This window comes from Natator depressus, chromosome 25 (genome assembly GCF_965152275.1).
Source record: "Natator depressus isolate rNatDep1 chromosome 25, rNatDep2.hap1, whole genome shotgun sequence".
Taxonomy (NCBI): domain Eukaryota; kingdom Metazoa; phylum Chordata; order Testudines; family Cheloniidae; genus Natator; species Natator depressus.
In genome coordinates this window covers 2,473,775-2,500,861 of record NC_134258.1, presented here as the reverse complement: position 1 = coordinate 2,500,861, position 27,087 = coordinate 2,473,775, and the positions used below count along the sequence as shown (strand labels likewise).

The 27,087-nt window shown below is 48.3% G+C and overlaps 1 protein-coding gene across 2 annotated transcripts in view; it reads right to left on the bottom strand.

Moving 5' to 3' along the window:
- Nucleotides 1-647: 647 nt before the first annotated feature.
- MARCHF2 (membrane associated ring-CH-type finger 2) overlaps nucleotides 648-27,087 on the bottom strand; it is an 87,778-nt gene continuing 61,338 nt past the window's right edge. For both annotated transcript variants that reach the window (XM_074939781.1, XM_074939782.1), the window contains exons 4-5: nucleotides 15,281-15,490; nucleotides 648-4,967 (exon numbers count right to left, since the gene is read on the bottom strand). In XM_074939781.1, the coding sequence (XP_074795882.1) occupies nucleotides 4,809-4,967; nucleotides 15,281-15,490 (369 nt within the window). In that variant the 3' untranslated portion in view covers nucleotides 648-4,808. The remainder of the gene's footprint in view (nucleotides 4,968-15,280; nucleotides 15,491-27,087) is intronic.

Here is a 27,087-nt window from a genome sequence, read left to right as displayed (position 1 = left end):
CCCGTATTATTTGGTTGCACCCAGTTTCCAAGCAATCCAGATCGCTCTGAATCAGTGACTTGCTTGCTATTATTTGCCACTCCCCCAATTTTTGTGTCGTCAGCAAACTTTATCAGTGATGATTTTATTTCCTTCCAGGTCGTTGCTAGTGGCATAGCATACAGCCAAGAACTGATTGCTGCAGGGCTCCACTGGAGAAACAGCCTCTCGATGAGGACTCCTCATTTACAAATACATTTTGAAACCTATCACTTAGCCAGTTTTTAATCCATTTAATATGTGCCATGTTAATTTCATATCACTCTCGTTTTTTAACCAAAATATTGAGCAGCCCCAAATTAAATGCCTTGCAGGAGTCTAAGTATATTATGTCAACACTATTACCTTTATCAACTAAACTTTATAATCTCATAAAAAAAGTATCAAGTTAGTATGACAGGATCTATTTACTATAAACCCATGCTGATTTGCATTAATTACATTAGCCTACTTTACTTCTTTATTAATTGAGTTCCGCATCAGCTGCTCCATTATCCTGCCAGGAATTGACATCAGGTTGAAAGGCCTACACCTACCCAGGTCATCCTGGTTACCCTTTTTAAAACCTGGCACAACGTTAGCTTTCTTCCAGACTTCTGGAACTTCCCCAGTGCTCTAAGACTTACTTAAAATCAACATTAACAATCCAGCGAGCTCCTCTGCCAGCTCTTTTAAAACTCCTGGGTGCAAGTTGTCTAGGCCCGGTGATTTAAAAATATCTAACATCAGTAACTGCTGTTTAACATCCTCCAGAGATACTAGTGCAAGGGAAAGAGTGTTACCACCATATGATGAGACTGTATCATGTCTTTCCCCCAAATACAGAACAGAAATATTTATTGAACATGTCTGCCTTTTCTGCATTATTGATAATTCTACCATTTCCATCTAGTAATAGACCAATATCATTGCCAGGTTTCTTTTTGTTCCTAATATATTTTAAAAACTCCTCCTTATTATCCTTAATTCTGCTGGCCACAGATTTCTCTTTATGTCCCTTTTCAGTCCTAACTTCTGATTTATATTCATTACTATCAACTTCCCCTTTCTTCCATTTGTTACGTCATTTTTTTAGAGCTGCCAACACTTCCCTTCTAAACCAGGTTGGTTTTTTAACCAGTATGGCCTTCTTCCTCCGTTGAGTTGTTCTGGACTCTGAAGCCGAGGAAGGGGCTTGTGTGTGGTGCCTTTAGCCAGAAGGCAGCTTTCAGCTGCAGCCTAGCAGCATAGGTTTTGAAACTCCGGAGCTTTACAGAAGCAGGGCTGCGACAATCTTCACAGTGCTCTAAATCATGGCCTGGTAAGTGAGACTGGAAGGCTGTTTCTTTCCAGCAAGCATTTGTCACTGAGCACATCCTGCCTCTTCCAATAACAACACAACAACCACAAAAGTTGTTTCACTTTTATTTACATAATCACACGGTGTATTTCCTCCGGGACACTAAAACGTGCGAGAGCAGAGACGCTGATTTTCCAGACTCCACAAGAGCTAAATGTCTCCGCTGGGAAGGAGGAGGCCCTAGAGGATTCAAAAGTGGGTATCACCATTTTACAGGGGCACATGCAACAACTCAGATTACTTGGAAAGTACTATAAATACAAGGTTGCAGAGAGAAAATAAAGCTACACTGCCATGGGAGAGGATCAGCCACCCCCATCACCCGAGAGAGGGACTCCCAGGTTTCGCAGTTGCAGATTTGTATCAACGCTGGGTTTCTATTTGAAAGACTGGTTACATTAGAGTCATTACTATTATCATGTTTCAGAGTAACAGCTGTGTTAGTCTGTATTCGCAAAAAGAAAAGGAGTACTTGTGGCACCTTAGAGACTAACCAATTTATTTGCTATTTATTTACTATTATCATGAATGCACATATGACTATGAGCTGAATTTTGAGACTTATGTCTGTGCTAGATGTGTCAAAGGAGCCACCTCCCAGGGGCTGGTTGGATCTGGGGAGGTCAAATAAAAGGGAACACATTTGGAGAAAAATGCACCCAAGACACAGGTGTCTGCACAGTGAATGGCTGTAACCAGATCTCACACCCCGGGGGAGGAATGGAGCAGCATGTGCAACACACTAATGCAGAAAACAGCAAGGAGTGGGAGGCAGCTACTACTTAAGAGCAGTTAAGCCTGGAAGTGTGGCTGTGCTTTTCCAATAACCCAGCAGCCAGTGTCAGTGAGTTCACGTGGCTCTTGGAAAGCACTAGCGAGACCTGGCCAAACCTGCGGAGCAGCCTGCAGCTGCATTTAGGAGCTGCTAGGAGTCTGAATGGGCTCCTCGTGATTTCGCACAAACGCTAACAGGATTTTGATTACTGTTGTGCAGCCACCCACAAGCCCCTCAGATTGCACCTCTGCTGAAGGAGCCTTTCATGTCTCACCAGGGCTGTAAGGAATTCAACAGGGTATGCCAGCCCCCTTGGAGAGTCTAGACTGAAGGATAACCAGCAGAAGGGAAGAGACAAGGGCCTTCCCAGGAAGCTGGGGAGAAAGGCAGCAGTGGGAAGAGGGGAGCAAAGCCTCTGTACTGTGTGGATGTGACAAAGGAGAGAACTATTGTCCCAGGTACCAAGGAGCTATCAGACGAGAGAAGAGACTTTCCCTGAATCAGTGATGGGAACATGCACAAACCCGCACCAAACCCTGGGAGAAAAGAGTGAAAGACGTCCCACAGTAACCTACCACCCAATCACCAATGAATAGTGCAAGGCAGACACAGGAGGGAAGCCAGCCACACAGCAAAGTCCTGGCCACATGGAACCATCGACCCCAGGAGAGAGAGCTGAGCATTTCACATGATCAATTAGGCAAGCATTGCCCACCAAGGATTTTTTTAATTTGATCCAAACCGAAAGCCAGGGAGGGGAGAGGGGCCACTCTGGCAAAAGGATCCAGCTCAGCCAGGCAGGAGAGAGAACGGAAAACAGCAGGTTGGATTTAGAATCCAGCAATTTGGGAACTATGGGACTAAGGCTCAGAACTGTGCTATCCAAGCTAAATTCCACCTCTGAGTTCAGCAACTCGAGTCTCAGAATCATGATGCATGGATGCAAGTACAGCTCGATAACTCAAACCTGCCTACTCTTTGCTATTTCCCTTAATAGTTGCAGTATTTGGATCTCAGAATATTGCTCTCCGAAATAGCTCTCTATAATCAGAGCACTTGCCAGGCTGCATTCGCTTGGACCATGGTTACCGAACACCTGCAGACTGGCACTGTGTACAGTAGAATATTAAATAGAGGAGGGATTGTTTGAGGCTCACAGAAGTGGGAGGTGGAAGAGGATGAGGCAAGGACTGAAGACCAAAGCCAGGAAGAGGAACATTTACACTAGCTATGAACGAAGAGTTGCTGGAAATCCCTTGGCAGATGTTCCACTGCAAGGTGTCAAGGGCTATTTGCTAAGCTTATTGCAGAGGCAACTGGATGCACTGGGTGGCAAGAAGAGGAACCCGTGCCCTGGACTAGAGAGTGACCCGGGAGCCCATTCAGCCCTGAAAACCCATGAAAATACCTGAGTTAGGGCCACTGATTGTCCAGGCAGCAATTCCAGTGACTCTCCAAATAGCAGCCCCAGGGGCTGTGTGCACGGAAGGTCACTACGCAGGGAGTCCTGAGGGTTTCCCTCCCCGCTGCTTGGGATTCAGAACATGAATATGTCCAGTGAGATCCACGCAGGAGCTAATGGTAGTGTATCTCAGACTTCTAGCAGGGCACATGTTGATCTTAGGGAACATGAACAGAATACATTAGCCACTGAGAACCCAACTCGGCTCTTCTGGGGGTGGCGACAGCTCCTCTCTTAGCCTTTAGATGGTTTTAAGCAAATAAGGGTCTCCTGAATGGGCTGTCTCTGGCCCATGCAGTGATTTTTAGGATCATATCGTCTTAGCACCTGGAGTCAGTCACTGTGTTATGTTTAGCAGGAGTAATGGTATACCAACAGCTGAACACAGCAGAGTCCTAGGGATAAAGTGATAATTTCATATTTTATGAGCTCACAGCTTCAAGTGAGAGTTTTCATATTCTGAAACATTGTGAAATTTGCAAGATTACAGTATTTTACAATACAAAATATCTCCATTCAGTATTATGTCATTTTACTCCTTCTGGGATTATAATAATTATTAAAAGCACACACAACCTTGCCAAAAGGACAATACCACCACTACAGAAAACAAAGGAGAAAACCTGCTGCAATGATCTCAAAATCCATTTAGTGCAAAGGAGACAGGAACTTTTAGCAATGTCCAATGAGAAGTGTTCTTTATATGCTCATTTTGAGAAACGGCACAGATTCAACCTCTGAATGAGATCAGGCTGCCAGCTTCTATACTGAAGCTTAGAAAAATGTCTATATCAACACAAAAGGACTGAAACACAATATGCATGGCCATTAAAAATAATATTTATATATAGCTATATAGAGGGATTTTTTTCCACATAATGTATTTAGTTTTAAGAAAGAATTCTGGCAGATAAACACATCTGGCTTTCTGTCTCTGTGGATTCAGAGCCCTTTGGGGCCATCTCACACAGCCAAATGTTTATCATCTGTTTGTTTGCCTCAAACTAAAGTACTTGCTGAGTGCAAAGTCCCTTTGGTTGGGATGATTGTTTTGCCAGGTCGCTGCAGCTGTCACACACCTTGTCCGCAGAAAAAGATTCAATCCGCTTCTATGCCGACATTCCTGCAAAGCCGCTCTCGTCCTCGCCTTGCTCACAGCTGCCCCATTCGGAGGATATCCAGCATGGGATAACTCACACAGTTGTTTCATCTGCATTCTTCTTCATGAGCTTGGTGGAGAGCAGGGAATGCTGGAGAGGATAAGGACTCTTGGAGTCCGGAATCATTAAGCGGACTTTCTGATTGGTCCTTCTCCACTCCGAATACAGCTGGCAATGATAACGGAATGAAACCTGATGGACAACAAAGTTTTGGTCTGATTACTGAGCTGCCTGGGCCTGCCAGGGAATGGATGGGAGCTGAATGTCTGTGCCCAGGAGCGGACAATGCTGGGAACAGCTAGTGAGATATAATGGCAGCAATAGCTGCCTTCCTGAGCCCAGCAAAATGTATTCCTGCACTCTTTCCACAGCCCACTGAAGCCAAGGGAGACAAAGCTGTGCCTGAAGTGGCTGGAAGACATCTCTTCAAGCCTTGAGCTTCAAGCCTTTGCTGAGGAATTTCACTGATTGTTTGCAAACTCAAGACCTTGTTTTTTGTTGTTTTTTTTATTTTAAGAAATTGTTCCTAACTAGTAACACAGACCAGCTGGATTTGCTGAGAGCACACATTCCTGGGCCAGAGTTTGCTTGATTTGGTTTACACCAGTCCCAGTGCCCTCTGGAGAGGATCTATGGATATACCATGGAAGTACAGGGTGTCCCTGTAAGTGACTGCAACAGGAATCTTATTCCTGTGCACGAGTTAACCAGAGTGCCAGATCTGGGGTTAGAATGAATGTCCCACCAGGCATTCTGCGAGGGAACATTCAGCAAGGCAGGTCTATAGCAGGATCAGGAGGGTGAGTGAATCTCATATGGTCAACTCCCTGCAAGTGGCAGGCGGTCGGGGAGCTTGGCCCTATACTCTGTTTTTTGAAGTTCTTGCAGTAACTTGTTTTCCTACCTGCAGTGACTACACTTTGGTTCGTTTCAGCCTTTCCTCATTTCCCTCTGAAGACATTCCTGCTCCCAGAGGGACCCGCATTTCCTCCCACAGCTGAGCCCAGGACTCAGCCTGAACCCAGAAGTGATGCAACTGAAGTTTGCCAGGCCCTATGGCTGGATGGAACAGGAGCCCCAGAAGCAGGCTGGGACGATGGACATGGGACTCCACAAACGGTTTCAAATCAGGATGCTGCAGCGCGATTTGGGCTAAGTTTTCACACCAGACCTGGGGTTCCCAAAGTTGAAGGGGAGGGGAACACACTTGTCATGGCCTGCCCACAGAGTTGTGAACCATCAACTCCTTCTTTGCTCCCCACCTCCAATGTTCTCCCTTCCTGGCCATATGGCAGCAGAGAGAGCGTGTGTGTGTGTTTGGGGAGTGGAAAAGGGCTGGAGAGAGAGAACAAAAACAAAATAAAGAGTCACATTCACAAACCCACAGAGAAACTGAACAGAAAATGGAGTGAGGGGCATAACGCTGAAGAAAGGGGGCAACAATCTATGTGGGGAGGGGAAGGCTCCAACAAAAGAAGGCTGGGAACTATCCCCCAGACTTTGGTCAGTTCTTTGCGTTTCAGAAAGTGGGGGTGGGGGTGGGCACACAGATACAACATGACACGACACTGCCTTTAGATGACAAATTCAGACTGATTTCCCCCTCTCTCAGGCCATGTGCTCCTGACTGACAGATTCAACATGCCCTGGAGGTGGGCAAGTGGGGAGCGCGCAGGAAGAACCTGTTCCCAGTAACAATGCCCTTAGCATCCCATGCACAGCTGGGGCAAAGAGCCCAGAAACAATGTCAGTCACAGATTCCCAGTAGTCTATGGTAACTTGTTAACTCCAAGGCAGTGACAGGCAATTTTAAGGCTGTGTTGCTGGGCTGCTCTGCTACAATAGAGAACTCTGCATACTGTGAGTAAGAAAAAACGGTTACTAACCTTTCGTAACCGTTGTTCTTTGAGATGTGCTGCTCGTATCCATTCCATTGTAGGTGTGTGTGCTCACCACAGGCACTGGTGCCGGTAGTTTTTGCCTCAGTGGTCTCCGTAGGGGACCGGCTCTGGTGCCCTCTGGAGTGACGCGCGTATGCGCTGGTATAAGGGTACTGCCAGCCCCCTCCCTCCCTCAGTTCCTTCTAGCCAGAACTCTGACAGCAGGGAAGTAGGGTGGGTCATGGAATGGCCATGAGCAATACATCTCGAAGAACAGTTACAAAAGATTAGCAACCATTTTTCAAGTGATTGCTCAGGCCCATTCTATTGTAGGTGACTCCCAAGTAGTACCTCTGGAGGCGGTCAGGCTGTGTCAATTTTAACACAGCTTTGCCAAATCCAGCGTCATCTCTGGCCTGCTGGGTAATGGGGTATGCGTGGTGAATGTGTGTACCGAAGACCATGTGGCAACCCTGCAGATGTCCTGGATAGGAACATGTGCCAAGAAGGCAGCTGAAGATGCCTGATCCCTAGGTGAGTGGGCCTTCACTGTCTGTGGAGGTACAGCCTATGCCAACTTGTAACAAGTGCGGATGCAGGTGGTGATCCAGTTTGAAATCCTCTGAAAGGACACTGGAAGACCCTTCATCCTGTCAGCTATTGCAATAAAGAGCTGAGTCGATCTGCAGAAGGACTGGATGCACTCCAAATCTGTCCGCATTGGTCGTGTGAGGCTTGGGAAAGAACACTTGGAGGAAGATATCCTGACTAATGTAGTGCCAATCTTTAAAAAAGGGAAGAAGGAGGATCCTGGGAACTACAGGCCAGTCAGCCTCACCTCAGTCCCTGGAAAAATCATGGAGCAGGTCCTCAAAGAATCAATCCTGAAGCACTTACATGAGAGGAAAGTGATCAGGAACAGTCAGCATGGATTCACCAAGGGAAGGTCATGCCTGACTAATCTAATCGCCTTTTATGATGAGATTACTGGTTCTGTGGATGAAGGGAAAGCAGTGGATGTATTGTTTCTTGACTTTAGCAAAGCTTTTGACACGGTCTCCCACAGTATTCTTGTCAGCAAGTTAAAGAAGTATGGGCTGGATGAATGCACTATAAGGTGGGTAGAAAGTTGGCTAGATTGTCGGGCTCAACGGGTAGTGATCAATGGCTCCATGTCTAGTTGGCAGCCGGTGTCAAGTGGAGTGCCCCAGGGGTCGGTCCTGGGGCCGGTTTTGTTCAATATCTTCATAAATGATCTGGAGGATGGTGTGGATTGCACTCTCAGCAAATTTGCGGATGATACTAAACTGGGAGGAGTGGTAGATACGCTGGAGGGGAGGGATAGGATACAGAAGGACCTAGACAAATTGGAGGATTGGGCCAAAAGAAATCTGATGAGGTTCAATAAGGATAAGTGCAGGGTCCTACACTTAGGATGGAAGAATCCAATGCACCGCTACAGACTAGGGACCGAATGGCTAGGCAGCAGTTCTGCGGAAAAGGACCTAGGGGTGACAGTGGACGAGAAGCTGGATATGAGTCAGCAATGTGCCCTTGTTGCCAAGAAGGCCAATGGCATTTTGGGATATATAAGTAGGAGCATAGCGAGCAGATCGAGGGACGTGATCGTTCCCCTCTATTCGACACTGGTGAGGCCTCATCTGGAGTACTGTGTCCAGTTTTGGGCCCCACACTACAAGAAGGATGTGGATAAATTGGAGAGAGTCCAGCGAAGGGCAACAAAAATGATTAGGGGTCTAGAGCACATGACTTCTGAGGAGAGGCTGAGGGAGCTGGGATTGTTTAGTCTGCAGAAGAGAAGAATGAGGGGGGATTTGATAGCTGCTTTCAACTACCTGAAAGGGGGTTCCAAAGAGGATGGCTCTAGACTGTTCTCAATGGTAGCAGATGACAGAACGAGGAGTAATGGTCTCAAGTTGCAATGGGGGAGGTTTAGATTGGAAATTAGGAAAAACTTTTTCACTAAGAGGGTGGTGAAACACTGGAATGCGTTACCTAGGGAGGTGGTAGAATCTCCTTCCTTAGAGGTTTTTAAGGTCAGGCTTGACAAAGCCCTGGCTGGGATGATTTAACTGGGAATTGGTCCTGCTTCGAGCAGGGGGTTGGACTAGATGACCTTCTGGGGTCCCTTCCAACCCTGATATTCTATGATTCTATGATTCTATGACTGACATGGAAGTGCGACACCACCTTTGGCAGGAAGGCAAGATAGGGCCGCAGCTGCACCTTGTCCTTGTAGAACTGGTAATGTGTCTGACCGACCACAAAACGTAGAAATCTCCTGTGGCCGGGAAATATTGAGATATGAAAGTAAGCTTCTTTTAGGTCGAGGGCAGCATATCAGTCTCCAGGATCCAGGGAGGGGATGATGGAGGCCAGGGAGTCCATGCAGAACTTCAACTTCTCGAGATACTTTTTGAGGTCTTGCAGGTCCAGGATGGCTGTAGCGCCCCTTTGGTCTTCGGAATCAGAAAGTACCAGAAGTAAAAACCTTTTCCAATTCATTCTGCTGGCACTTCCTTCACGGCTCCCAGCCCACAGGAGGGCTTGCACTTTCTGGGCGAGCAATTGCTCGTGAGAAGGGTCCCTGAGGAGAGATGGGGAAGGGTGTAGGAAGGGGGGATAGAACAAAATGGGAGGATATACCACGCTGCCACTGTATTGAGGACCCAGCTGTCTGTAGTTATGGCGGTCCAAGCCGGGAGGAAAGGTAACAAATGGTGGGAAAATAAAGGGTGAGACAGATCCTGGTTGCAGGCTGGGAGGTTGTCCTCGAGCGTCCCCTCAAAATGATGGCTTGTTTTTGGGAGGGGCACGGCTCGAGCCCAAATGAGCCCCCACCACAGGCAATTGGCCTTGGTGACGCCAATATCCCCATCTCTTTCTGCAGTATGGTTCCACTCTGGTCTGGCCCATGAACCTCTGCATTTGCTAAGTTTAAATCTCTTTCTAGCATGGGCTGGAGTGTACAGGCCCAGCGAGCAAAGAGTGGCCTTTGAGTCTTTTAGGCCGTGTAATCTGCTGTCTGTTTGTTCAGAAAACAGGGCCAAGCCGTCGCATGGGAGGTCCTGAATAGACTGTTGGACCTCCACCAACAGACTGGATGATTGAAGACATGATGTCCTTCTCATGGCCACTGCAGAGTCTGCCATGTTTGAGGCAGCCTGGAGGGAGACTCTTGCAATTGCCCTGCCTTCCTCTAGTGTGGCATCGAACTTCCGTTTGGCGTCCTCTGGGAGTGAATCAGCAAACTTGGCTGTGGACTGCGATACATTGAAGTGATACCTGCCGAGCAGAGCCTGGTGGTTTGCGATGTAAAACTGTAGGCTTGCTGTAGAATAAATTTTCCTGCCCTACAGATCAAGTCGTTTGGCATCTTAATTTTTTGGGGGTCGAGCAGGACTGCCCCTGCCTTTCGTGCTAGTTGGCAGCCGCGACCACCAGAGACCCGGGAGAGGGCTATGTATATAAGTACTCAAAACCCTTTGCAGAAACATAGTATTTGCACTCTGCCCACTTAGACATGGGTGGCAGGGATGATGGGGTCTGCCACAGGGCTTTTACAATCTTTACTACCCCATTGTGCATGGGTAGAGCCACCTTTGCCAGGGCTGCTGCCGAAAGACATCAAATAGGGAATCCGTGGGTTCGGACGTCTCCTCCGCCTGCAGTCCCAGGTTGGTTGCCACCCGTTTAAGCAGCTCCTGGTGGGCTCTGACATCATCCTGAGGCACAGTCTGCAACAGGTCAGCTACTGCCTCATCAGGCAATGAGGTGGTGGCGGCCAGCCCAGGAAGAGGGGCGGGTTCTATGTCCCCTGCCTAGGGAACCACGTCCACTGGAGGAAGTAGCTCTTGGGCCCCTTGAACCGACATGATGTCCGAGCCCAGGAGCGGTCGAGATACTAAGGCCGAAGGTTTTTCCAATGCCCCTGAGACTGAGCGCTGAGCCTGAGGTCCCCCAGCCTGGGGAATTGCCCATGGGTTATAGACTTGCCAGAGCCCAGGCCACTGACCCTGCGGCCACATGCCTGCAGCTTGGCTCTGGGAAGAACCTGTTTGCCGTGCAGGTGGCAGTTGATCCCTGGAGGCCATTGACTCCTTGCTCTCAGAGCCCAAGGAGGAACAATCTTCCTCTGGTGACCATGGTGGCGCCACCGTAGGGTAGGCTTCCCCACTATGTCTGGCGGTCTTGTGCCTGCCAATCGGGTAGTGGTATCGGGACCCCGCTGAGCCATGTCGCGTATCCGACAATCAGCGGCGCTGCTCATATGCCCGGTAATAATCTGGAGAATGATGCCACCTGCTTCGGGAACGGTGCGCAGGCTCCGGTGACCGGGAGCATGGAGATTGTCTACAACGCTCCAGCAACCGATGTCTGGATTCCGGTGGCCGGTGACCTGGCTCTGGTGACAGGGCTCCGGTGATTGTCCCCGGGGCTCCGGCAACTGGTGTCGCTCCGAAGAGCGGTGTTGAGAAGCTGGGCGGGGAGCGCCGAGGCTCTGGTGAGCAGCGCCTGTGAACCAGGAAGTGGCAACTTTTGGGTGACGGACCCAGTGACCGATGTGTGGATTGCTAGGAACCTGCTAAGTAGCCGTGGGTCTGCGATTTGGGATGCGGCTTTGGTCCTGGCAAGTGGGCTGGGGTATAGTGCCATGGGGGTGACTTCTGCAGGGGTGCCATTGAGGGCTTTCCCTCAGAAACGGGTGGGCAGGAGGGGTCCTTAAGCCTCTCTTTCCGAGGAGCAGGCGGCACCAGGAGGGAGAAGATGTCTTTTGCCACTTGAAAGGCTTCTAGGGTGGACAGCACCATGAGGTATCACATGCCTCTACCGCTCCCTGGGGTAGGAGGCAGGTCACGGGATGGACTAGGCCCAATAGGTGAGGATGCCACCTGGCTATGCTCCAGTGACAGCGAAATGGCCCGACTCGGTCCAGGCTCCTCTTCTCCCTTATCCTTATGGGACCCTCGGGAGTGTCCCCTCCTGGTGTGCTTCTTGTGCCTTTTGGCTGGTATCAGTGGCAAGGACCGGCATCAGGAGGCAGCCAGTGGTGAGGGCACACTTCTTGTCGATGCCGAAGTACTCGCACCGAGTCCGAATGTGCTGGCTCTGAGGCTGGTGCAAGAGCAGACTTCATGAGGAGAGCGTGGTGCCTGATGTCTCTCTCCTTTCTGGTCCAGGGCTTGAATCCTTTGCAAATATGGCACTTTTCACGAATGTGGGATTCACCCAGACACTTCAAACAGCTAAGATGTGGATCTTTGCTTGGCATGGGTTTCTTACAGTGATTGCACAGCTTGAAACCCGGGGAGCAGGGCATGCCCCGTTCCCGTCCCTGGGCTAAGTCCCTCAGGGGACTATGAATAACTAAATACACTAACACTATAAGGAAACTGATAACTGTCTACAACTATTTACACAATAAAAGTTCAAAGAACACTGAAAGAGAACCACTTGATAGAGCAAGGGGAGCGTTCTACCATTGACACTGGCAGTAAGAAGGAACTGAGGGAGGGATGGGGCTGGCAGTGCCCCTTATAGCAGCACATACGTGCGCCACTCTAGAGGGTGCCAGAGCCGGTCCCCTATGGATACCACTGAGGAAAAAACTTACAGCCCAATATCCAGCCCAATATCTAAACAAATACTTTGCCTCAGTCTTTAATAAGGCTAATGAGGCTCTTAGGGATAATGGTAGCATGACAAATGGGACTGAGGATACGGAGGTAGATATTACCATATCTGAGGTAGAAGCGAAACTCGAACAGTTTAATGGGACTAAATCAGGGGGCCCAGATAATCTTCATCCAAGTATATGAAAGGAATTGGCACACGAAATTGCAAGCCCATTAGCAAGAATTTTTAATGAATCTGTAAACTCAGATGTTGTGCCATATGACTGGAGAATTGCTAACATAGTTCCTATTTTTAAGAAAGGAGAAAAAGGTGATCCGGGTAACTACAGGCCTGTTAGTTTGACATCTGTAGTATGCAAGGTCTTAGAAAAAATTTTGAAGGAGAAAGTAGTTAAGGACATTGAGGTCAATGGTAAATGGGACAAAATACAACATGGTTTTACAAAAAATAGATCGTGCCAAACCAACCTGATCTCCTTCTTTGAGAAAGTAACATTTTTAGACAAAGGAAACGCAGTGGATCTAATTTACCTAGATTTCAGTAAGGCGTTTAATATGGTGCCACATGGAGAATTATTAATTAAATTGGAAAAGATGGGGATCAATATGAAAACTGAAAGGTGGATAAGGAATTGGTTAAAGGGGAGACTACAATGGGTCCTACTGAAAGTTGAACTGTCAGGCTGGAGGGAGGTTACCAGTGGAGTTCCTCAGGCATTGGTTTTGGGACCAATCTTATTTAATCTTTTTATTACTGACCTCGGCACAAAAAGTGGGAGTGTGCTAATAAAGTTTGCGGATGATACAAAGCTGGGAGGTATTGCCAATTTAGAGAAGGACAGGGATATCATACAGGAGGATCTGGATGACCTTGTAAACTGGAGTAATAGTAATAGGACGAAATTTAATAGTGAGAAGTGTAAGGTCATGCATTTAGGGATTAATAACAAGAATTTTAGTTATAAGCTGGGGACGCAGCAATTAGAAGTAACGGAGGAAGAGAAGGACCTTGGCGTATTGGTTGATCACAGGATGACTATGAGCTGCCAACGTGATATGGCCGTGAGAAAAGCTAATGAGGTCTTGGGATGCATCAGGCGAGGTATTTCCAGTTGAGATAAGGAGGTGTTAGTACCGTTATACAAGGCACTGGTGAGACCTCACTTGGAATACTGTGTGCAGTTCTGGTCTCCCATGTTTAAGAACGATGAATTCAAACTGGAACAGGTACAGAGAAGGGCTACTAGGATGATCTGAGGAACGGAAAACCTGTCTTATGAAAGAAGACTCAAGGAGCTTGGCTTGTTTAGCCTAACCAAAAGAAGGCTGAGAGGAGATATGATTGCTCTCTATAAATATATCAGAGGGATAAATACCGGAGAGGGAGAGGAATTATTTAAGCGCAGTACCAATGTGGACACAAGAACAAATGGATATAAACTGGCCATCGGGAAGTTTAGACTTGAAATTAGACGAAGGTTTCTAACCATTGGAGGAGTGAAGTTCTGGAATAGCCTTCCAAGGGAAGCAGTGGGGGCAAAAGACCTATCTGGCTTCAAGATTAAACTCGATAAGTTTATGGAGGAGATGGTAAGATGGGATAACATGATTTTGGCAATTAATTGATCTTTAAATATTCATGGTAAATAGGCCCAATGGCCTGTGATGGGATGTTAGATGGGGTGGGATCTGAGTTACTACAGAGAATTCTTTCCTGGGTATCTGGCTGGTGAATCTTGCTGATCAGTGATCGCCATATTTGGGGTCGGGAAGGAATTTTCCTCCAGGGCAGATTGGACGAGGCCCTGGGGGTTTTTCGCCTTCCTCTGTAGCGTGGGGCACGGGTCACTTGCTGGAGGATTCTTTGCAGCTTGAAGTCTTTAAACCATGATTTGAGGACTTCAATAGCTCAGACATAGGTGAGAGGTTTATCGCAGGAGTGGATGGGTGAGGTTCTGTGGCCTGTGTTGTGCAGGAGGTCAGACTGGATGATCATAATGGTCCCTTCTGACCTTGATATCTATGAATCTATGTGGCGAGCACACACACCTACAACGGAATGGACATGAGCAATCACTCAAAGAAGAAAGGACTGCTCTGCTACAAGAGACTTATAGGTACAATTTCTCAAGTGAAGAAGAGGGCAGGTCTCCTCCAGCTTGGCTGGAGTCTGACTTTTAAACAAACCACTTTGTGGCCCCTGTGCATTTTCTCAGAGCTTTTAAGAAATCCTTTTGGTAGCTTCCTACTGGAATTTCAGTGACCCCAGCTGATCTCCAAAAGGAGTCCCACAAACCATTCTACAGACTAGTGCTCCGTTCCCCTCTTCGCCATGACAGTGCTGCTCTTGGACAGAGCCTGACTATACCTCACTGATATATTTAATAGAGCCTTTGACCAGGCTGACAGGAGTGCAGATTCCTGTCTTATCCACAGTATTGTTTTTACCAGAGTGCCAAGATCCTGGGATTTTTATTTGAAAACAGGAAGACAAAGAACAATTGGGCTTCTTACTCCGCTCCCCATTCTTGCTAACCAAACCGGTCCCCATGCTAATGTCAGGCTTGGTCTGTCCACGTCTACATCCCACACTGCACACACTACACAAAAAGGGCTGTTGCCCTAATGTCCATCTGTGGATGTTCCTGATGATATGCAGTGAGTTAGCATGCACTGGCAGAAACTCATTTTCAAGTGTCATTGACCTCAGCAGGTTACATTTTAAAATTTCATTTATTTGTATTTAATGGGAACAGCCAAAGATTTGCCTCTTGGTATGGACTAAGGGCTGGGCAGCTATGGAGGAACTGCAGACACAGCCATGACTGAGCTCTGGGAACACAAACTATCCTCCTGGGATGCTCTGCTTTCAATTCCCGTAACTGAGAAACCACTTTAAATGTAACAGGGCCCTGGGCTCAGGTACTGGGTGGCACTTGGCAACTGTTACGTTTCACTGTTCACTCACCAGTGTCCAAAGGACGTAGATAGTAAAAAGTGCAATAGTAAGTGCTATCAGTCCGATGGCTTCCAGCCGGCTGTTGAACTGCAAGTGATCCTGGGCACCACGAAGACACAGCCAGCCCGAGATTGCTGCCAGGGGAGTAATGAACAGAAAACACACCATGTCACAGAAGAGGGTCCTCTTCTCATTACGAGGGCCAGGATCCTTCAGCCACTACACGAAGAAGAGGAAAGAGGTGATTAGGCAGTGGCACACAAGAGCTAATACATACGCACGTGTGGGAGCGAAATAGGAGCTATAGTGTGTTTGCTTCTCATTATTTGCATCCTATAAATGCACCTGGTGCTTTATAACAATAACAACGCACAAGGCCTCATAAAAACTGGTTAAAAATGCAGAGCATGTTTTTAAACACTAACCAAGCATACGGGAGGTGTTAACACATCTGCATGTGCAGAGGGGAACAACTGACTAAGAGCACTCAAAGCAGAGTGCTGCTCTCTAAACAGCAGCAAAGGGCAGGCTGCTGCTGGCAGACAAGGCACCTTAGACATTGAGTGCAGATCCTTCTAGGTGATGCTTACTGTAATCTTACAATGCAAATGAGCCAGCATCTTCTTGCCCAACACTTCATGCGGGATTCATTGCTTTAGCAGTGAGGATTCATCTCTTGTATTGAGAGGTTTTGTTTTAGGCCTGCAATCCAATCAAGCTGGCTCTGGGACCTGGGCAGGGAGCTGAGAGGAAGCAGAAGTTCCTGTTCACTTTGCCAGCAGGAGACATTTCTTTCACTGAATTAGAGAGAGCAAACACATCCTCCAAAGATGCTGAATCTGAGTGATATCAAACATGCCACAACAGTCAAAACAGAGTGAGCTGGTTAGAAAATTTCTGACAAAACCACGGACTCAGTTTGATTTTGCTGAAGGTCTGATGGAATTCAGTCAGGGCTCTGATGGAAACCTACCTGGTTTTCTACCAACTTGCCTACCTGGGTCCTCAGCAGCCTGCCTGGTAGGCTGTTGGGGACCCTGGGCTCCCAGGTCCAAAGCCCACCAGGCGGACTGCCTGGAGGTGGGATGCCATTCCCATCTGAAGACTCTAAACATTTTTGGGTTTTGTTCCTAATTAAACCAAATTTTAAAATCCTCCATTAAATGGAATTGCCTTTCTCTGCCAGCTCTAAAATTGAGAGATCTCCATGATTTTGCTTCACCTTGGGCCTCTCCTAGGCCCTGCAGTCCAGTGACTCCGCCGATGCTTACCCAGACCCTTCTGTCTAGGGGATGATTAACTCCAAATAAGATATTCTCGATGCTGTCATCACCTCAGAGGCAGCAAACTTGGGGGGAATAATCCCTGCTGAATTAACTAAGTAGGAAACCAGGTTGAGAAAAAAACCCACCACGCAGGATGTGGACTGAAAGCCTCTTGCCTGAACAGGGCAGGCTGGCTGCTGAGCGTTGGAAAACCAAGTACAGTCAGGGGAAGGCGACTCAAACGCACCTTCTCTTATAGCGCACCCTGGGTCAAAAGCTCTGACTCAGCTGTAAAACGACCCCATGTACTAGGGAAAGCCTCCCATAAGGGACTCAACTGCTCTTTCCCCCATCTCAGCCCAGCCACATTGGCCGGGGAAGGGATTTTGCTATTTCCACAAATAAACTTGTGGGCAAAGGAGCTGAAACCTTTGTTTCACGCTGACAAAGCTCAAAGTCAATGTCATTTCCATTGTGTGAAGAGCCATTGGCAGCCGCATTGCACAACTGTCCCGAAGACACCAGTCAAAGCAAGGGCTCCGGGCCGCGAGACACTCACCAGACAGATGCTCTTTGCCAGGACACTCTCCCTTCTTTACAGACTTGCTCACTTTCTCCCTCTGTGCATTTGGTGATGCAGTGATTTCCATCACAATGAACCCTTGTTCTGTGTTACGAGGGTGAGCCTGTGTAAATGTTCTCTTTCTAGTGTACCAATCAGAAGGTAGGAAGCTGTTTTAGTAAGAACCCAGCTCTTTCTCTCCCTCCAGACAGAGGATACTGATACCTCATTATTTGTTTCTTGCAGAATGGTCTTGATTTAGTAAAAGTGCTGGTTAATTTTTATGCTGGACACCAAGTTTTACAACAGGAGTTGCTCTCCTCTGAGGATTATATTATATTTAGCCTTCCATAAAGAAAAAGAAAAGAAAAGAAGGAAGGAATCTGTAGGTGCTAGCCATACCTAAGGTTTCTATGGTGAGGTGTAATGCAGACCAAGCTTTTGGATTCCCGCTTGGTCTGGTGGATCATATTAAAGAAGTTCTGTATTAGAATCACAAATGAGTTTGATTCCCCATAGTTTAAATTCCAGGGTATTACTAATTAAGAGGTCTCTTGGTTTTTGGTACTGTTTCTCTCCCTCTATGTGTGAAACTTGCAAGCTGCTAATTGTGTTAGTACATTCTAAGACAGAGTCTGTTCTCAAAGCAATTCCTTGTAACAACAACTACTCACACAGAGAGAGACTCAAAGCAATACTCTGTAACAACAGAAACAGCACCCAGAGACTCCCCGCCCTTTTGTTGTATTCATCTCGCTTTAACAATTGTGATTAAAATAGAGATAGAGGATGTATGTGGATGGATGCTTGGTGTGGATAATAACTGAATGATCAGGGAGGTGCCAGCCTAAGAATCCAGTGTCCATCGGCTGAAGAAGGCGTCAAGTGGAAATAACCAGAGGACACCCGGAGGGCAGACTGGAATCCACGCAACAGCCTCAAGAATGGGAGAACCAAAGAACAAGATAACATCTGGCAGCACGGAGCCGTCAGAAACGTGCCATCTGCTGATAGATTCAGCAACAGCATGATGAAGCAATTCCCATAGACTGGCATAGGAAGAAATTCCTATAAAAATGGACTCTAGAAAGTGAGAACTTTGGGGTCTGATTCTGCAAACCAACTTCCAGGAACATCAGAGGAGCATCTAATAAGGCCCTGCTCCCGCCTCATGTCCAGGCCACCTGGCCAGTGGCTTGGCATGAGCAACTCTAAGGCTGGTAACTATGATAACAACCTTGCAGAACCTCTGTGTGTGTGTGTATGAATGAATGTGTGAATAAATATGAAATTGAATGGAATGTTAGAGCTATAACTAACTGCTTACTATGATTCTTTCTGTATTCACAATAAATGTGGCATTTTGCCTTTTCCCCTTTATTAAGATCCTGCTGGTTTTTATTTTATTGGTATAACAGGTCCATGCTCCAGAACTGTTGGGTTTCTTCTCATTCAAAAATTATTGAAACAAACAGCAAAACAAGAGACCAAACCAACCGACAGAGCACCAGAGAGAGAGTCACAGTACCGGGAAGGGAAGACACCCCAAGAGAGCCAGTGGCCATCCAGGCATAAGAACTGTAACAGAGGGGATTGCAGTGGGGTGAGTTCTATGGTAGGGTCACTGGGAATAAGAGAGTCGCAAAAAGCAGTTATGCTGTAGGTGACGCTATAATTAAACATTCAGTGCAGGGTAAGGGCAGTTTAAGCTAACATAACCTCTGTCTCCAGAGGGAGCGCCTTCTGCAATGGATTCCTGGGTACCCACTGCTGCAGAGGCAGACTGCGCTGACAGGGCAGTGGTTAGGCACCCCACGTGTAGAATCATAGAATCATAGAATATCAGGGTTGGAAGGGACCCCAGAAGGTCACCTAGTCCAACCCCCTGCTCGAAGCAGGACCAATTCCCAGTTAAATCATCCCAGCCAGGGCTTTGTCAAGCCTGACCTTAAAAACCTCTAAGGAAGGAGATTCTACCACCTCCCTAGGTAACGCATTCCAGTGTTTCACCACCCTCTTAGTGAAAAAGTTTTTCCTAATATCCAATCTAAACCTCCCCCATTGCAACTTGAGACCATTACTCCTGTACACGTTGAGGACACTGCAAACAGGGCTGGTGATCTGCTAAGAGAAGGGGAAATGAGAGTGGAATAAATACAACAGAGCCACTTAAATCAACAGCTGCTTAGAGAAGTGGTCTGCACTAATCCATTTATGTCTCTCTGTTCTACAGAAGTAGTTTAAGAGGATTATGGCTCAATAGCCCACTTCTCACCCAGTCCATCACCACCACCCTGCAGGCCATCGGACCTCCATGTGCTGCTGTGTTAGGAGCGTGCAGTCTGAGGGTCCTGGCTGGTTGGACGGGTCCTGGCACATCTCTTGGGCACTGGCATCGGTCAGAGTGGGGAGCCCCAGAAGCAGGCCTTTTCTTGCTCTGCCCTCTTGGTGCAGCTGTGCCACTGCTCTGGGCCATGCGATAGCAGTGAGCTGCAGCTCTCTGTCCCCTCCCTCTCGCTGCTGGAGTACTCGGCCTGCAGCAAAGCTACTCCCTCCCCAGTAGGCGGAAATGCCTTCAGCTGGAATTGAAACAAAACTGCAGCCTCCTCTAGTGGAATACCCAGCTCCACATGATAGGAATTGGGCTTGCAGCATTGCTTGGTGCCACTCAGTGAAGAAATGTATTGAAGGAAGCCAGTGGCTGCAGTATGGCCCAGTGAAGCACACTTCAAAGGGGGAGGGCAATGAGCAGGATCCCACCTTCTGTAGCGCGATGAGCAACAAAATACCCCAAGAAGAGGGAAGAGTGAGAGCATCACTGCCGGAGCCTGGCCAAGCAGTGCCGAGGAGCAGGGAGTAGCTTTGCTGCAGGCCGAGTACTCCAGCAGCGAGAGGGAGGGGACAGAGAGCTGCAGCTCACTGCTATCGCATGGCCCAGAGCAGTGGCACAGCTGCACCAAGAGGGCAGAGCAAGAAAAGGCCTGCTTCTGGGGCTCCCCACTCTGACCGATGCCAGTGCCCAAGAGATGTGCCAGGACCCGTCCAACCAGCCAGGACCCTCAGACTGCACGCTCCTAACACAGCAGCACATGGAGGTCCGATGGCCTGCAGGGTGGTGGTGATGGACTGGGTGAGAAGTGGGCTATTGAGCCATAATCCTCTTAAACTACTTCTGTAGAACAGAGAGACATAAATGGATTAGTGCAAACCACTTCTCTAAGCAGCTGTTGATTTAAGTGGCTCTGTTGTATTTATTCCACTCTCATTTCCCCTTCGCTTAGCAAATCACCAGCCCTGTTTGCAATGTCCTCAACCCGTACACGTGGGGTGCCTAACCACTGCCCTGTCGGCTCAGTCTGCCTCTGCAGCAGTGGGTACCCAGGAATCCATTGCAGAAGGAGCTCCCATGGGAAACAGGGGTTACACTAGAGATGATAGGTAGGGTGGGGACAGGCTGTGAAGGGCATTGAATGTGAAGACAAGCAGTTTATGTTTGATGTGATAGAGAAGGGGAAGACAATGGACGGATGCAAAAGGAGGGGAACACAGCCAAAGCAACAGTCTAGGAGAATGATCTTTGCAGCAGCATTCTGAATAGATGTGAATGAGGCAAGATTGCATTTGTCAAGGCCAGAGAAAAAGATGTTGCAATAGTCAAGTTCACAGGACATGTCTATACAGCAGAGAAAAGCCAGCGACTGAGATTCCCTGAGATTTAATCTAAATCTGCTGGGCTGTAGTTTGAACCTGTTGCCTCTTGTCCTGCCCTGTGTGGCAAAAGAGAACATTTCTCCATCTTTTTTATGGCAGCCTGTGACAAAGCGAGACTGTTCTTAATGTTTCCTCTGAATATTGTGGGGGTGCCTCAGTCTCCCCTATGCAGTTCTTAAGTATCTAGGCGGTGGGATAAGGGTGTATGATTGTTGCAGAGCCCTAGAGGGCAGGTGTGTGCAGGGGTCTGGACACAGAGAATGGCCAACATCCTGTTTCCTGGCAACTGATGGCCTGGCCCTTCCCCCCTGCAAGGTGAGAGCTAAAGGGTTGGAGAACAAAGGAATCAGGTGACCTCCTGGCCCGGGAAAGGGACAAAGCCCAGAGTAGGAGGGGCTGGAGAGAGTTTTATTTTGGGGCTGGCTGGGGACATGGAGACGTGGTTGTCTGGCTCACTGCCCCCCAAAATGGACCTGGCTGAGGGATCCTGTTCTCTGCACCTCCAAGCTCTGTTTTAGACCATGTTCCTGTCGTCTAATAAACCTATGTTTTACTGGCTGGCTGAGAGTCACGTCTGACTGCGAAGTTGAGGGGAAGGACCCTCTGGCTTCCCCAGGACCCCACCTGGGTGGAGTTGCTGTGAGAAGCGCACGGAGGAGCAGAGGATGCTGAATGCTCTGAGGTCAGACCCAGGAAGGTGGAAGTTGTGTGAGCTGTGTGTCCTGAAGACAGTCTGCTCACAGAAAGGAGACTTCCCGAGAGTCCTCACTGGCTTCGTAGGGAGCAGTTCCAGAGCGTCGCCCGGGGACTCCATGACACAGCCTTTCAAGTATTTGAAGACTGCTACTATGTCCCCCCTCAGTTTCCTCTTTTCCAAACTAAACGTACCAACTTCCTTCAGCCTTTGCTCGTATGGCTTGCATTCCATCCCTTTGATCATCATTGTTGTTCACCTCTGGATCCTTTCCAATTTCTCCAATTTCTCTCTAATTTTGGTGACCAAAATTAGACACCGTATTCCAGCTGAAGCCTAACCAGCACCAAGTAGAGCAGTACTCTCACTTCCCGTGACTTGCATGCTACGCCTCTGTTAATGCAACCTAAAATTGCATTTGCTTTTTTTTTTTTTTTTTTTTGCAACAGCATCGAACTGCTGATTCATGTTGAGGTTGTGATTCACCACAACTCCCAGATCCTTCTCAACAGTGCTGCTGCCAAGCCAGTTATCCCCCACTCTGTATTTGTGCATTTGGTTTTTCTTCTCTGTGTAGCACCTTATATTTGTTTTTGATGAATTTCATTGTGTTGTCTATAGCCCAGTTCTCCAATTTATCAAGAACCCTCGGTATCTTAGCTCTATCCTCCAAAGTGTTGGCAGCCCCACCCAGATTTGTGTCATCTGCAAACTTGATCAGTCTGCTATCTATTCCTACATCCAGGTCATTAATAAAGATGTTAAATAACACCAGACCCAGAACAGATCCCTGTAGAACCGCACTTCAGACCTCCCTCCAATCTGACATCATTCCATTAATACAGGTTTCAGAGTAGCAGCCGTGTTAGTCTGTATTCGCAAAAAGAAAAGGAGTACTTGTGGCACCTTAGAGACTAACCAATTTATTTGAGCATAAGCATCCGTGAGCTACAGCCCACTTCATCGGATGCACGAAAGCTTATGCTCAAATAAATTGGTTAGTCTCTAAGGTGCCACAAGTCCTCCTTTTCTTATTCCATTAATAGTTACTCTGTTTGCAGTTTTTTAACCAGTTATGTATCCATTTAATGGTAGGTCTGCCAAGCTCGCATTTCTCCAGCTTACTTATCAGAATGTCATGTGGGACTGTGTCAAAAGCCGTGATGAAGTCCGCATTCCCCCATTCTCCAAACTAGTTACCCTGTCAAGGAAGGAAATCAAGCTGGTTTGGCATGATTTGTTCTTGGTAAATCCATACTGGTGCTAATGATTACCCCTTCATCCTCCAGGTATTCGAAAATTGAATGTTTTATACATTGCTCTGGTACAGGGATTCTCAAACTGTGGGTCAGGAACCCAAAGTAGGTCAAGATCCCATTTTAATGGGGTCGCCAAGGCTGGTGTTAGACTTGCTGGGGCCTGGGGCCGAAGCCGAATTGCCTGAGGGCTTCAGCTCTGGGAAGAGGGGCTAAGGTTACATTCCCCCTGCCCAGGGCAGAAGCCTTGGGCTTTAGCTTTGGCCCCTTCCCGCACCCAGGGCGGTGGCAGTGGCTGGGGTGGGGTGGGGCTGGGCTTCAGTCCCCCCTCCTAGACCATGAAAGTTTGGGTCAGAGTTTTAGCTTTGTGGATGGAGGGGAAAGGCCACTGGCACTGGAACAAGGCGGGAGCTGGAAAGGGAGGGGCATGGCCCATCCACTTTTTGCCAGGGTGGAGGTCGCCTCCTTCCCCTCCTCTTCCCCCAAAGGCCACACCCCCCGGCCAGGCCAGCAGCTGGTGGAGGCCAGCCTGGGCAGTTGTGGGAGTCGCGGGGTAGAGTCTAAATCAGCCCCCTGCTCATCCTAGGGCAGGTGGAGGTGGAGGGTCCACACGCCAATTGCCCACAGCTGTGGGGAGCTGTGGCAGACCCTCCACCTGCCTATGGTGCGGGGGGCCTGAGCAGCCCCCCCCAGCCCATGTCCCCACCCCCTGGGTTCCCCACTCTGGGCAGATGGAGGGTCCACACCGCAGCCCTCTATAGCTGCCTGCATGGCTCTTACCATGGCTGGGCTGTGGCTCTGAGGCCAGAGCTGGGTCGGGGTAAGAGCTGCCACAGGGGCAGCTGTGGGGAGCCTGGGTCCTTGCACCTGCCCTGGGCATGGAGCCTGAGGGGTGGGAACAGGGGGCTGCTTTCAGCCCCACCCTGGGCGGGCGCCTCGTCCCCTCTTCGGCTTTCAGCTTGGCCAGGGGCAGGGGTGGGACTTCGGGGGATGATGCCCCTGGTCCCCCTGCTTTTGGGAAGGCTCTGCCGCCCTTGGGAAAGGCTGTATCTTAGAGATGTTATGAAGAAAGAATCAGCAAGGTTTAGATGTAACCTGGATGTGAGGCTCTAGAGAGAGGTCTGAGTTGAAGATGACACCCTGGTTAGAGGTCTGAGTGACAGGCAGGAGTGACAGAAAGGAGATACTGGGGAGTGGTGGGGAGATTAGAAGCTCTGTTCTAGTCATGTTGAGCTTGAATGATGGCTAGACATCCAGGAGATATCAGTGAGACAGACTGAGATTTGAGTTTGGACAGAAGGAGACAGGTCTCATGTACAGAGGTAGATTTGCATGTCATCAGCATAGAGATGGTAACTGAATTTGTATTGGTGGTTGAGATTAGAATCATAGAATAACAGAGTTGGAAGGGACCTCTGGAGGCCATCTAGTCCAACCCCCTGCCCAGAGCAGGACCAATCCCAACTAAATCATCCCAGCCACGGTTTTGTCAAGCCTGACCTTAAAAACTTCTAAGGAAGGGGATTCCACCACCTCCCCAGGTAACGCATTCCAGTGCTTCACCACCCTCCTAGTGAAAAAGTTTTTCCTAATATCCAACCTAAATCTCCCCCACTGCAACTTGAGACCATTACTCCTTGTCCTGTCATCTGCTATCACTGAGAATAGTCTAGATCCATCCTCTTTGGAGCCACCTTTCAGGTAGTTAAAAGCAGCTATCAAATCCGCCCTCGTTCTTCTCTTCCGCAGACTAAACAATCCCAGTTCCCTCAGCCTCTCCTCATAAGTCATGTGTTCCAGACCCCTAATCATTTTTGTTGCCCTTCGCTGGACTCTCTCCAATTTCTCCACATCCTTCTTGTAGTGTGGGGCCCAACACTGGACACAGTACTCCAGATGAGGCCTCACTAATGTCGAATAGAGGGGAACGATCATGTCCCTCGATCTGCTCGCTATGCCCCTACTTATACATCCCAAAATGCCATTGGCCTTCTTGGCAACAAGGGCACACTGTTGACTCCTATCCAGCTTCTCGTCCACTGTCAGCCCTAGGTCCTTCTCTGCAGAACTGCTGCCTAGCCATTCGGTACCTAGGCTGTAGCGGTGCATTGGATTCTTCCCTCCTAAGTGCAGGACTCTGCACTTGTCCTTGTTGAACCTCATCAGATTTCTTTTGGCCCAATCCTCCAATTTGTCTAGGTCCCTCTGTATCCTATCCCTACCCTCCAGCGTATCTACCACTCCTCCCAGTTTAGTGTCATCCGCAAACTTGCTGAGGGTGCAATCCACACCATCCTCCAGATCATTAATGAAGATATTGAACAAAACCGGCCCCAGGACCGACCCTTGGGGCACTCCACTAGATACCGGCTGCCAACTAGACATGGAGCCATTGATCACTACCGTTGAGCCCGACAATCTAGCCAACTTTCTATCCACCATATAGTCCATTCATCCAGCCCATACTTCTTTAACTTGCTGACAAGAATACTGTGGGAGACCATGTCAAAAGCTTTGCTAAAGTCGAGGAATAACACGTCCACTGCTTTCCCTTCATCCACAGAACCAGTTATCTCATCATAGATTGTCCAGAGGTAAGGTGTCGAGAGAAGAGAAGGAGACCAAGGACAGAGCCCCATGGAATCCCCCCACAGAAAATTGTTGTTGATGGTGAGGAGGAGATGAGGAGAGTCACAGATTGCAAGGCCAGAAGGGACCATTATGATCATCTAGTCTAACCTCTTATATAGCACAGGCCAGAGAACTTCCCCAAAATAATCCCTAGAGAAGATCTTTAAGAAAAACATACAATCTTGATTTAAAAACTGGCAGTAATGGAGGATCCACCATGATCTTTGACAGGTTGTTCCAATGGTTAATTACTCTGTTAAAAATCCTTAAAAGGATCTTTCAAAGGACATACCAAAGGAGCAGTGAGAGGCAGGAGAACTAGGAGAGGACAGAGTCACAGAAGCGCTGGATGTGATATATCTTGATTTTAGCAAAACTTTTGATATGGTCTCCCACAGTATTCTTGCCAGCAAGTTAAAGTAGTATGGATTGGATGAATGGACTAAAAAGTGGATAGAAAGCCGGCTAGATTGTCGGGCTCAACGGGTAGTGATCAATGGCTCGATGTCTAGTTGGCAGCTGGTATCAAGCGGAGTGCTCCGGGGTCGGTCCTGGGGCTGGTTTTGTCCAACATCTTTATTAATGATCTGGATGATGGGATTAATTGAACCCTCAGGAAGTCTGCAGATGACATTAAGCTGGGGCTAGAGGTAGATATGCTGGAGAGTAGGGATAAGGTCCACAGTGACCTAGACAAATTGGAGGATTGGGCCAAAAGAAATCTGATGAGGTTCAACAAGGACAAGTAAAGAGTTCTGCACTTAGGAAGGAAGAATCCCACGCACTGCTACAGGCTGGCTAAGCAGTTCTGCAGAAAAGGACCTGGGGATTACAGTGGATGAGAAGCTGGATATGAGTCAGCTGTGTGCCCTTGTTGCCAAGAAGGCAATGGCATATTGGGCTGTATTAGTAGGAGCATTGCCAGCAGATCGAGGGACGTGATTATTCCTCTCTATTCGGCACTGGTGAGGCCACACCTGGAGTATTGCATCCAGGCATGGTCCCCCCAGTACAGAAGGGATGTGGACAAATTGGAGAGAATCCAGCGGAGGGCAACGAAAATTATTAAGGGGCTGGGGCACATGACTTACGGGGAGAGGCTGAGGGAACTGTGGTTATTTAGTCTGCAGAAGAGAAGAGTGAGGGGGGATTGGATAGCAGCCTTCAATTACCTGAAAGGGGGTTGCAAAGGGGATGAAGGTAGGCTGCTCTCAGTGGTGGCAGATGACAGAACAAGTAGTAATGGTCTCAAGTTGCAGTGGGGGAGGTCTAGGTTGGATATTAGGAAACAGTATTTCACTAGGGGTATGTCTACACTACGAAATTAGGTCGAATTTATAGAAGTCGGTTTTGTAGAAAGTATTTTTATGCAGTTGATTGTGTGTGTCCCCACACAAATGCTCTAAGTGCATGTAGTCAGCGGAGTGTGTCCACAATACCGAGGCAACCGTCTACTTCTGGAGGGTTGCACTGTGGGTAGCTATCCCACAGTTCCCGCAGTCTCCGCCGCCCATTTGAATTCTGGGTAGAAATCCCAGTGCCTGATGGGGCTAAAACATTGTCGCGGGTGGTTCTGGGTACATATCGTCAGGCCCCTGTTCCCTCCCTCCATCCGTGAAAGCAAGGGCAGACAATCGTTTTGCGCCTTTTTTCTTGAGTTACTGTGCAGATGCCATACCACGGCAAGCACGGAGCCC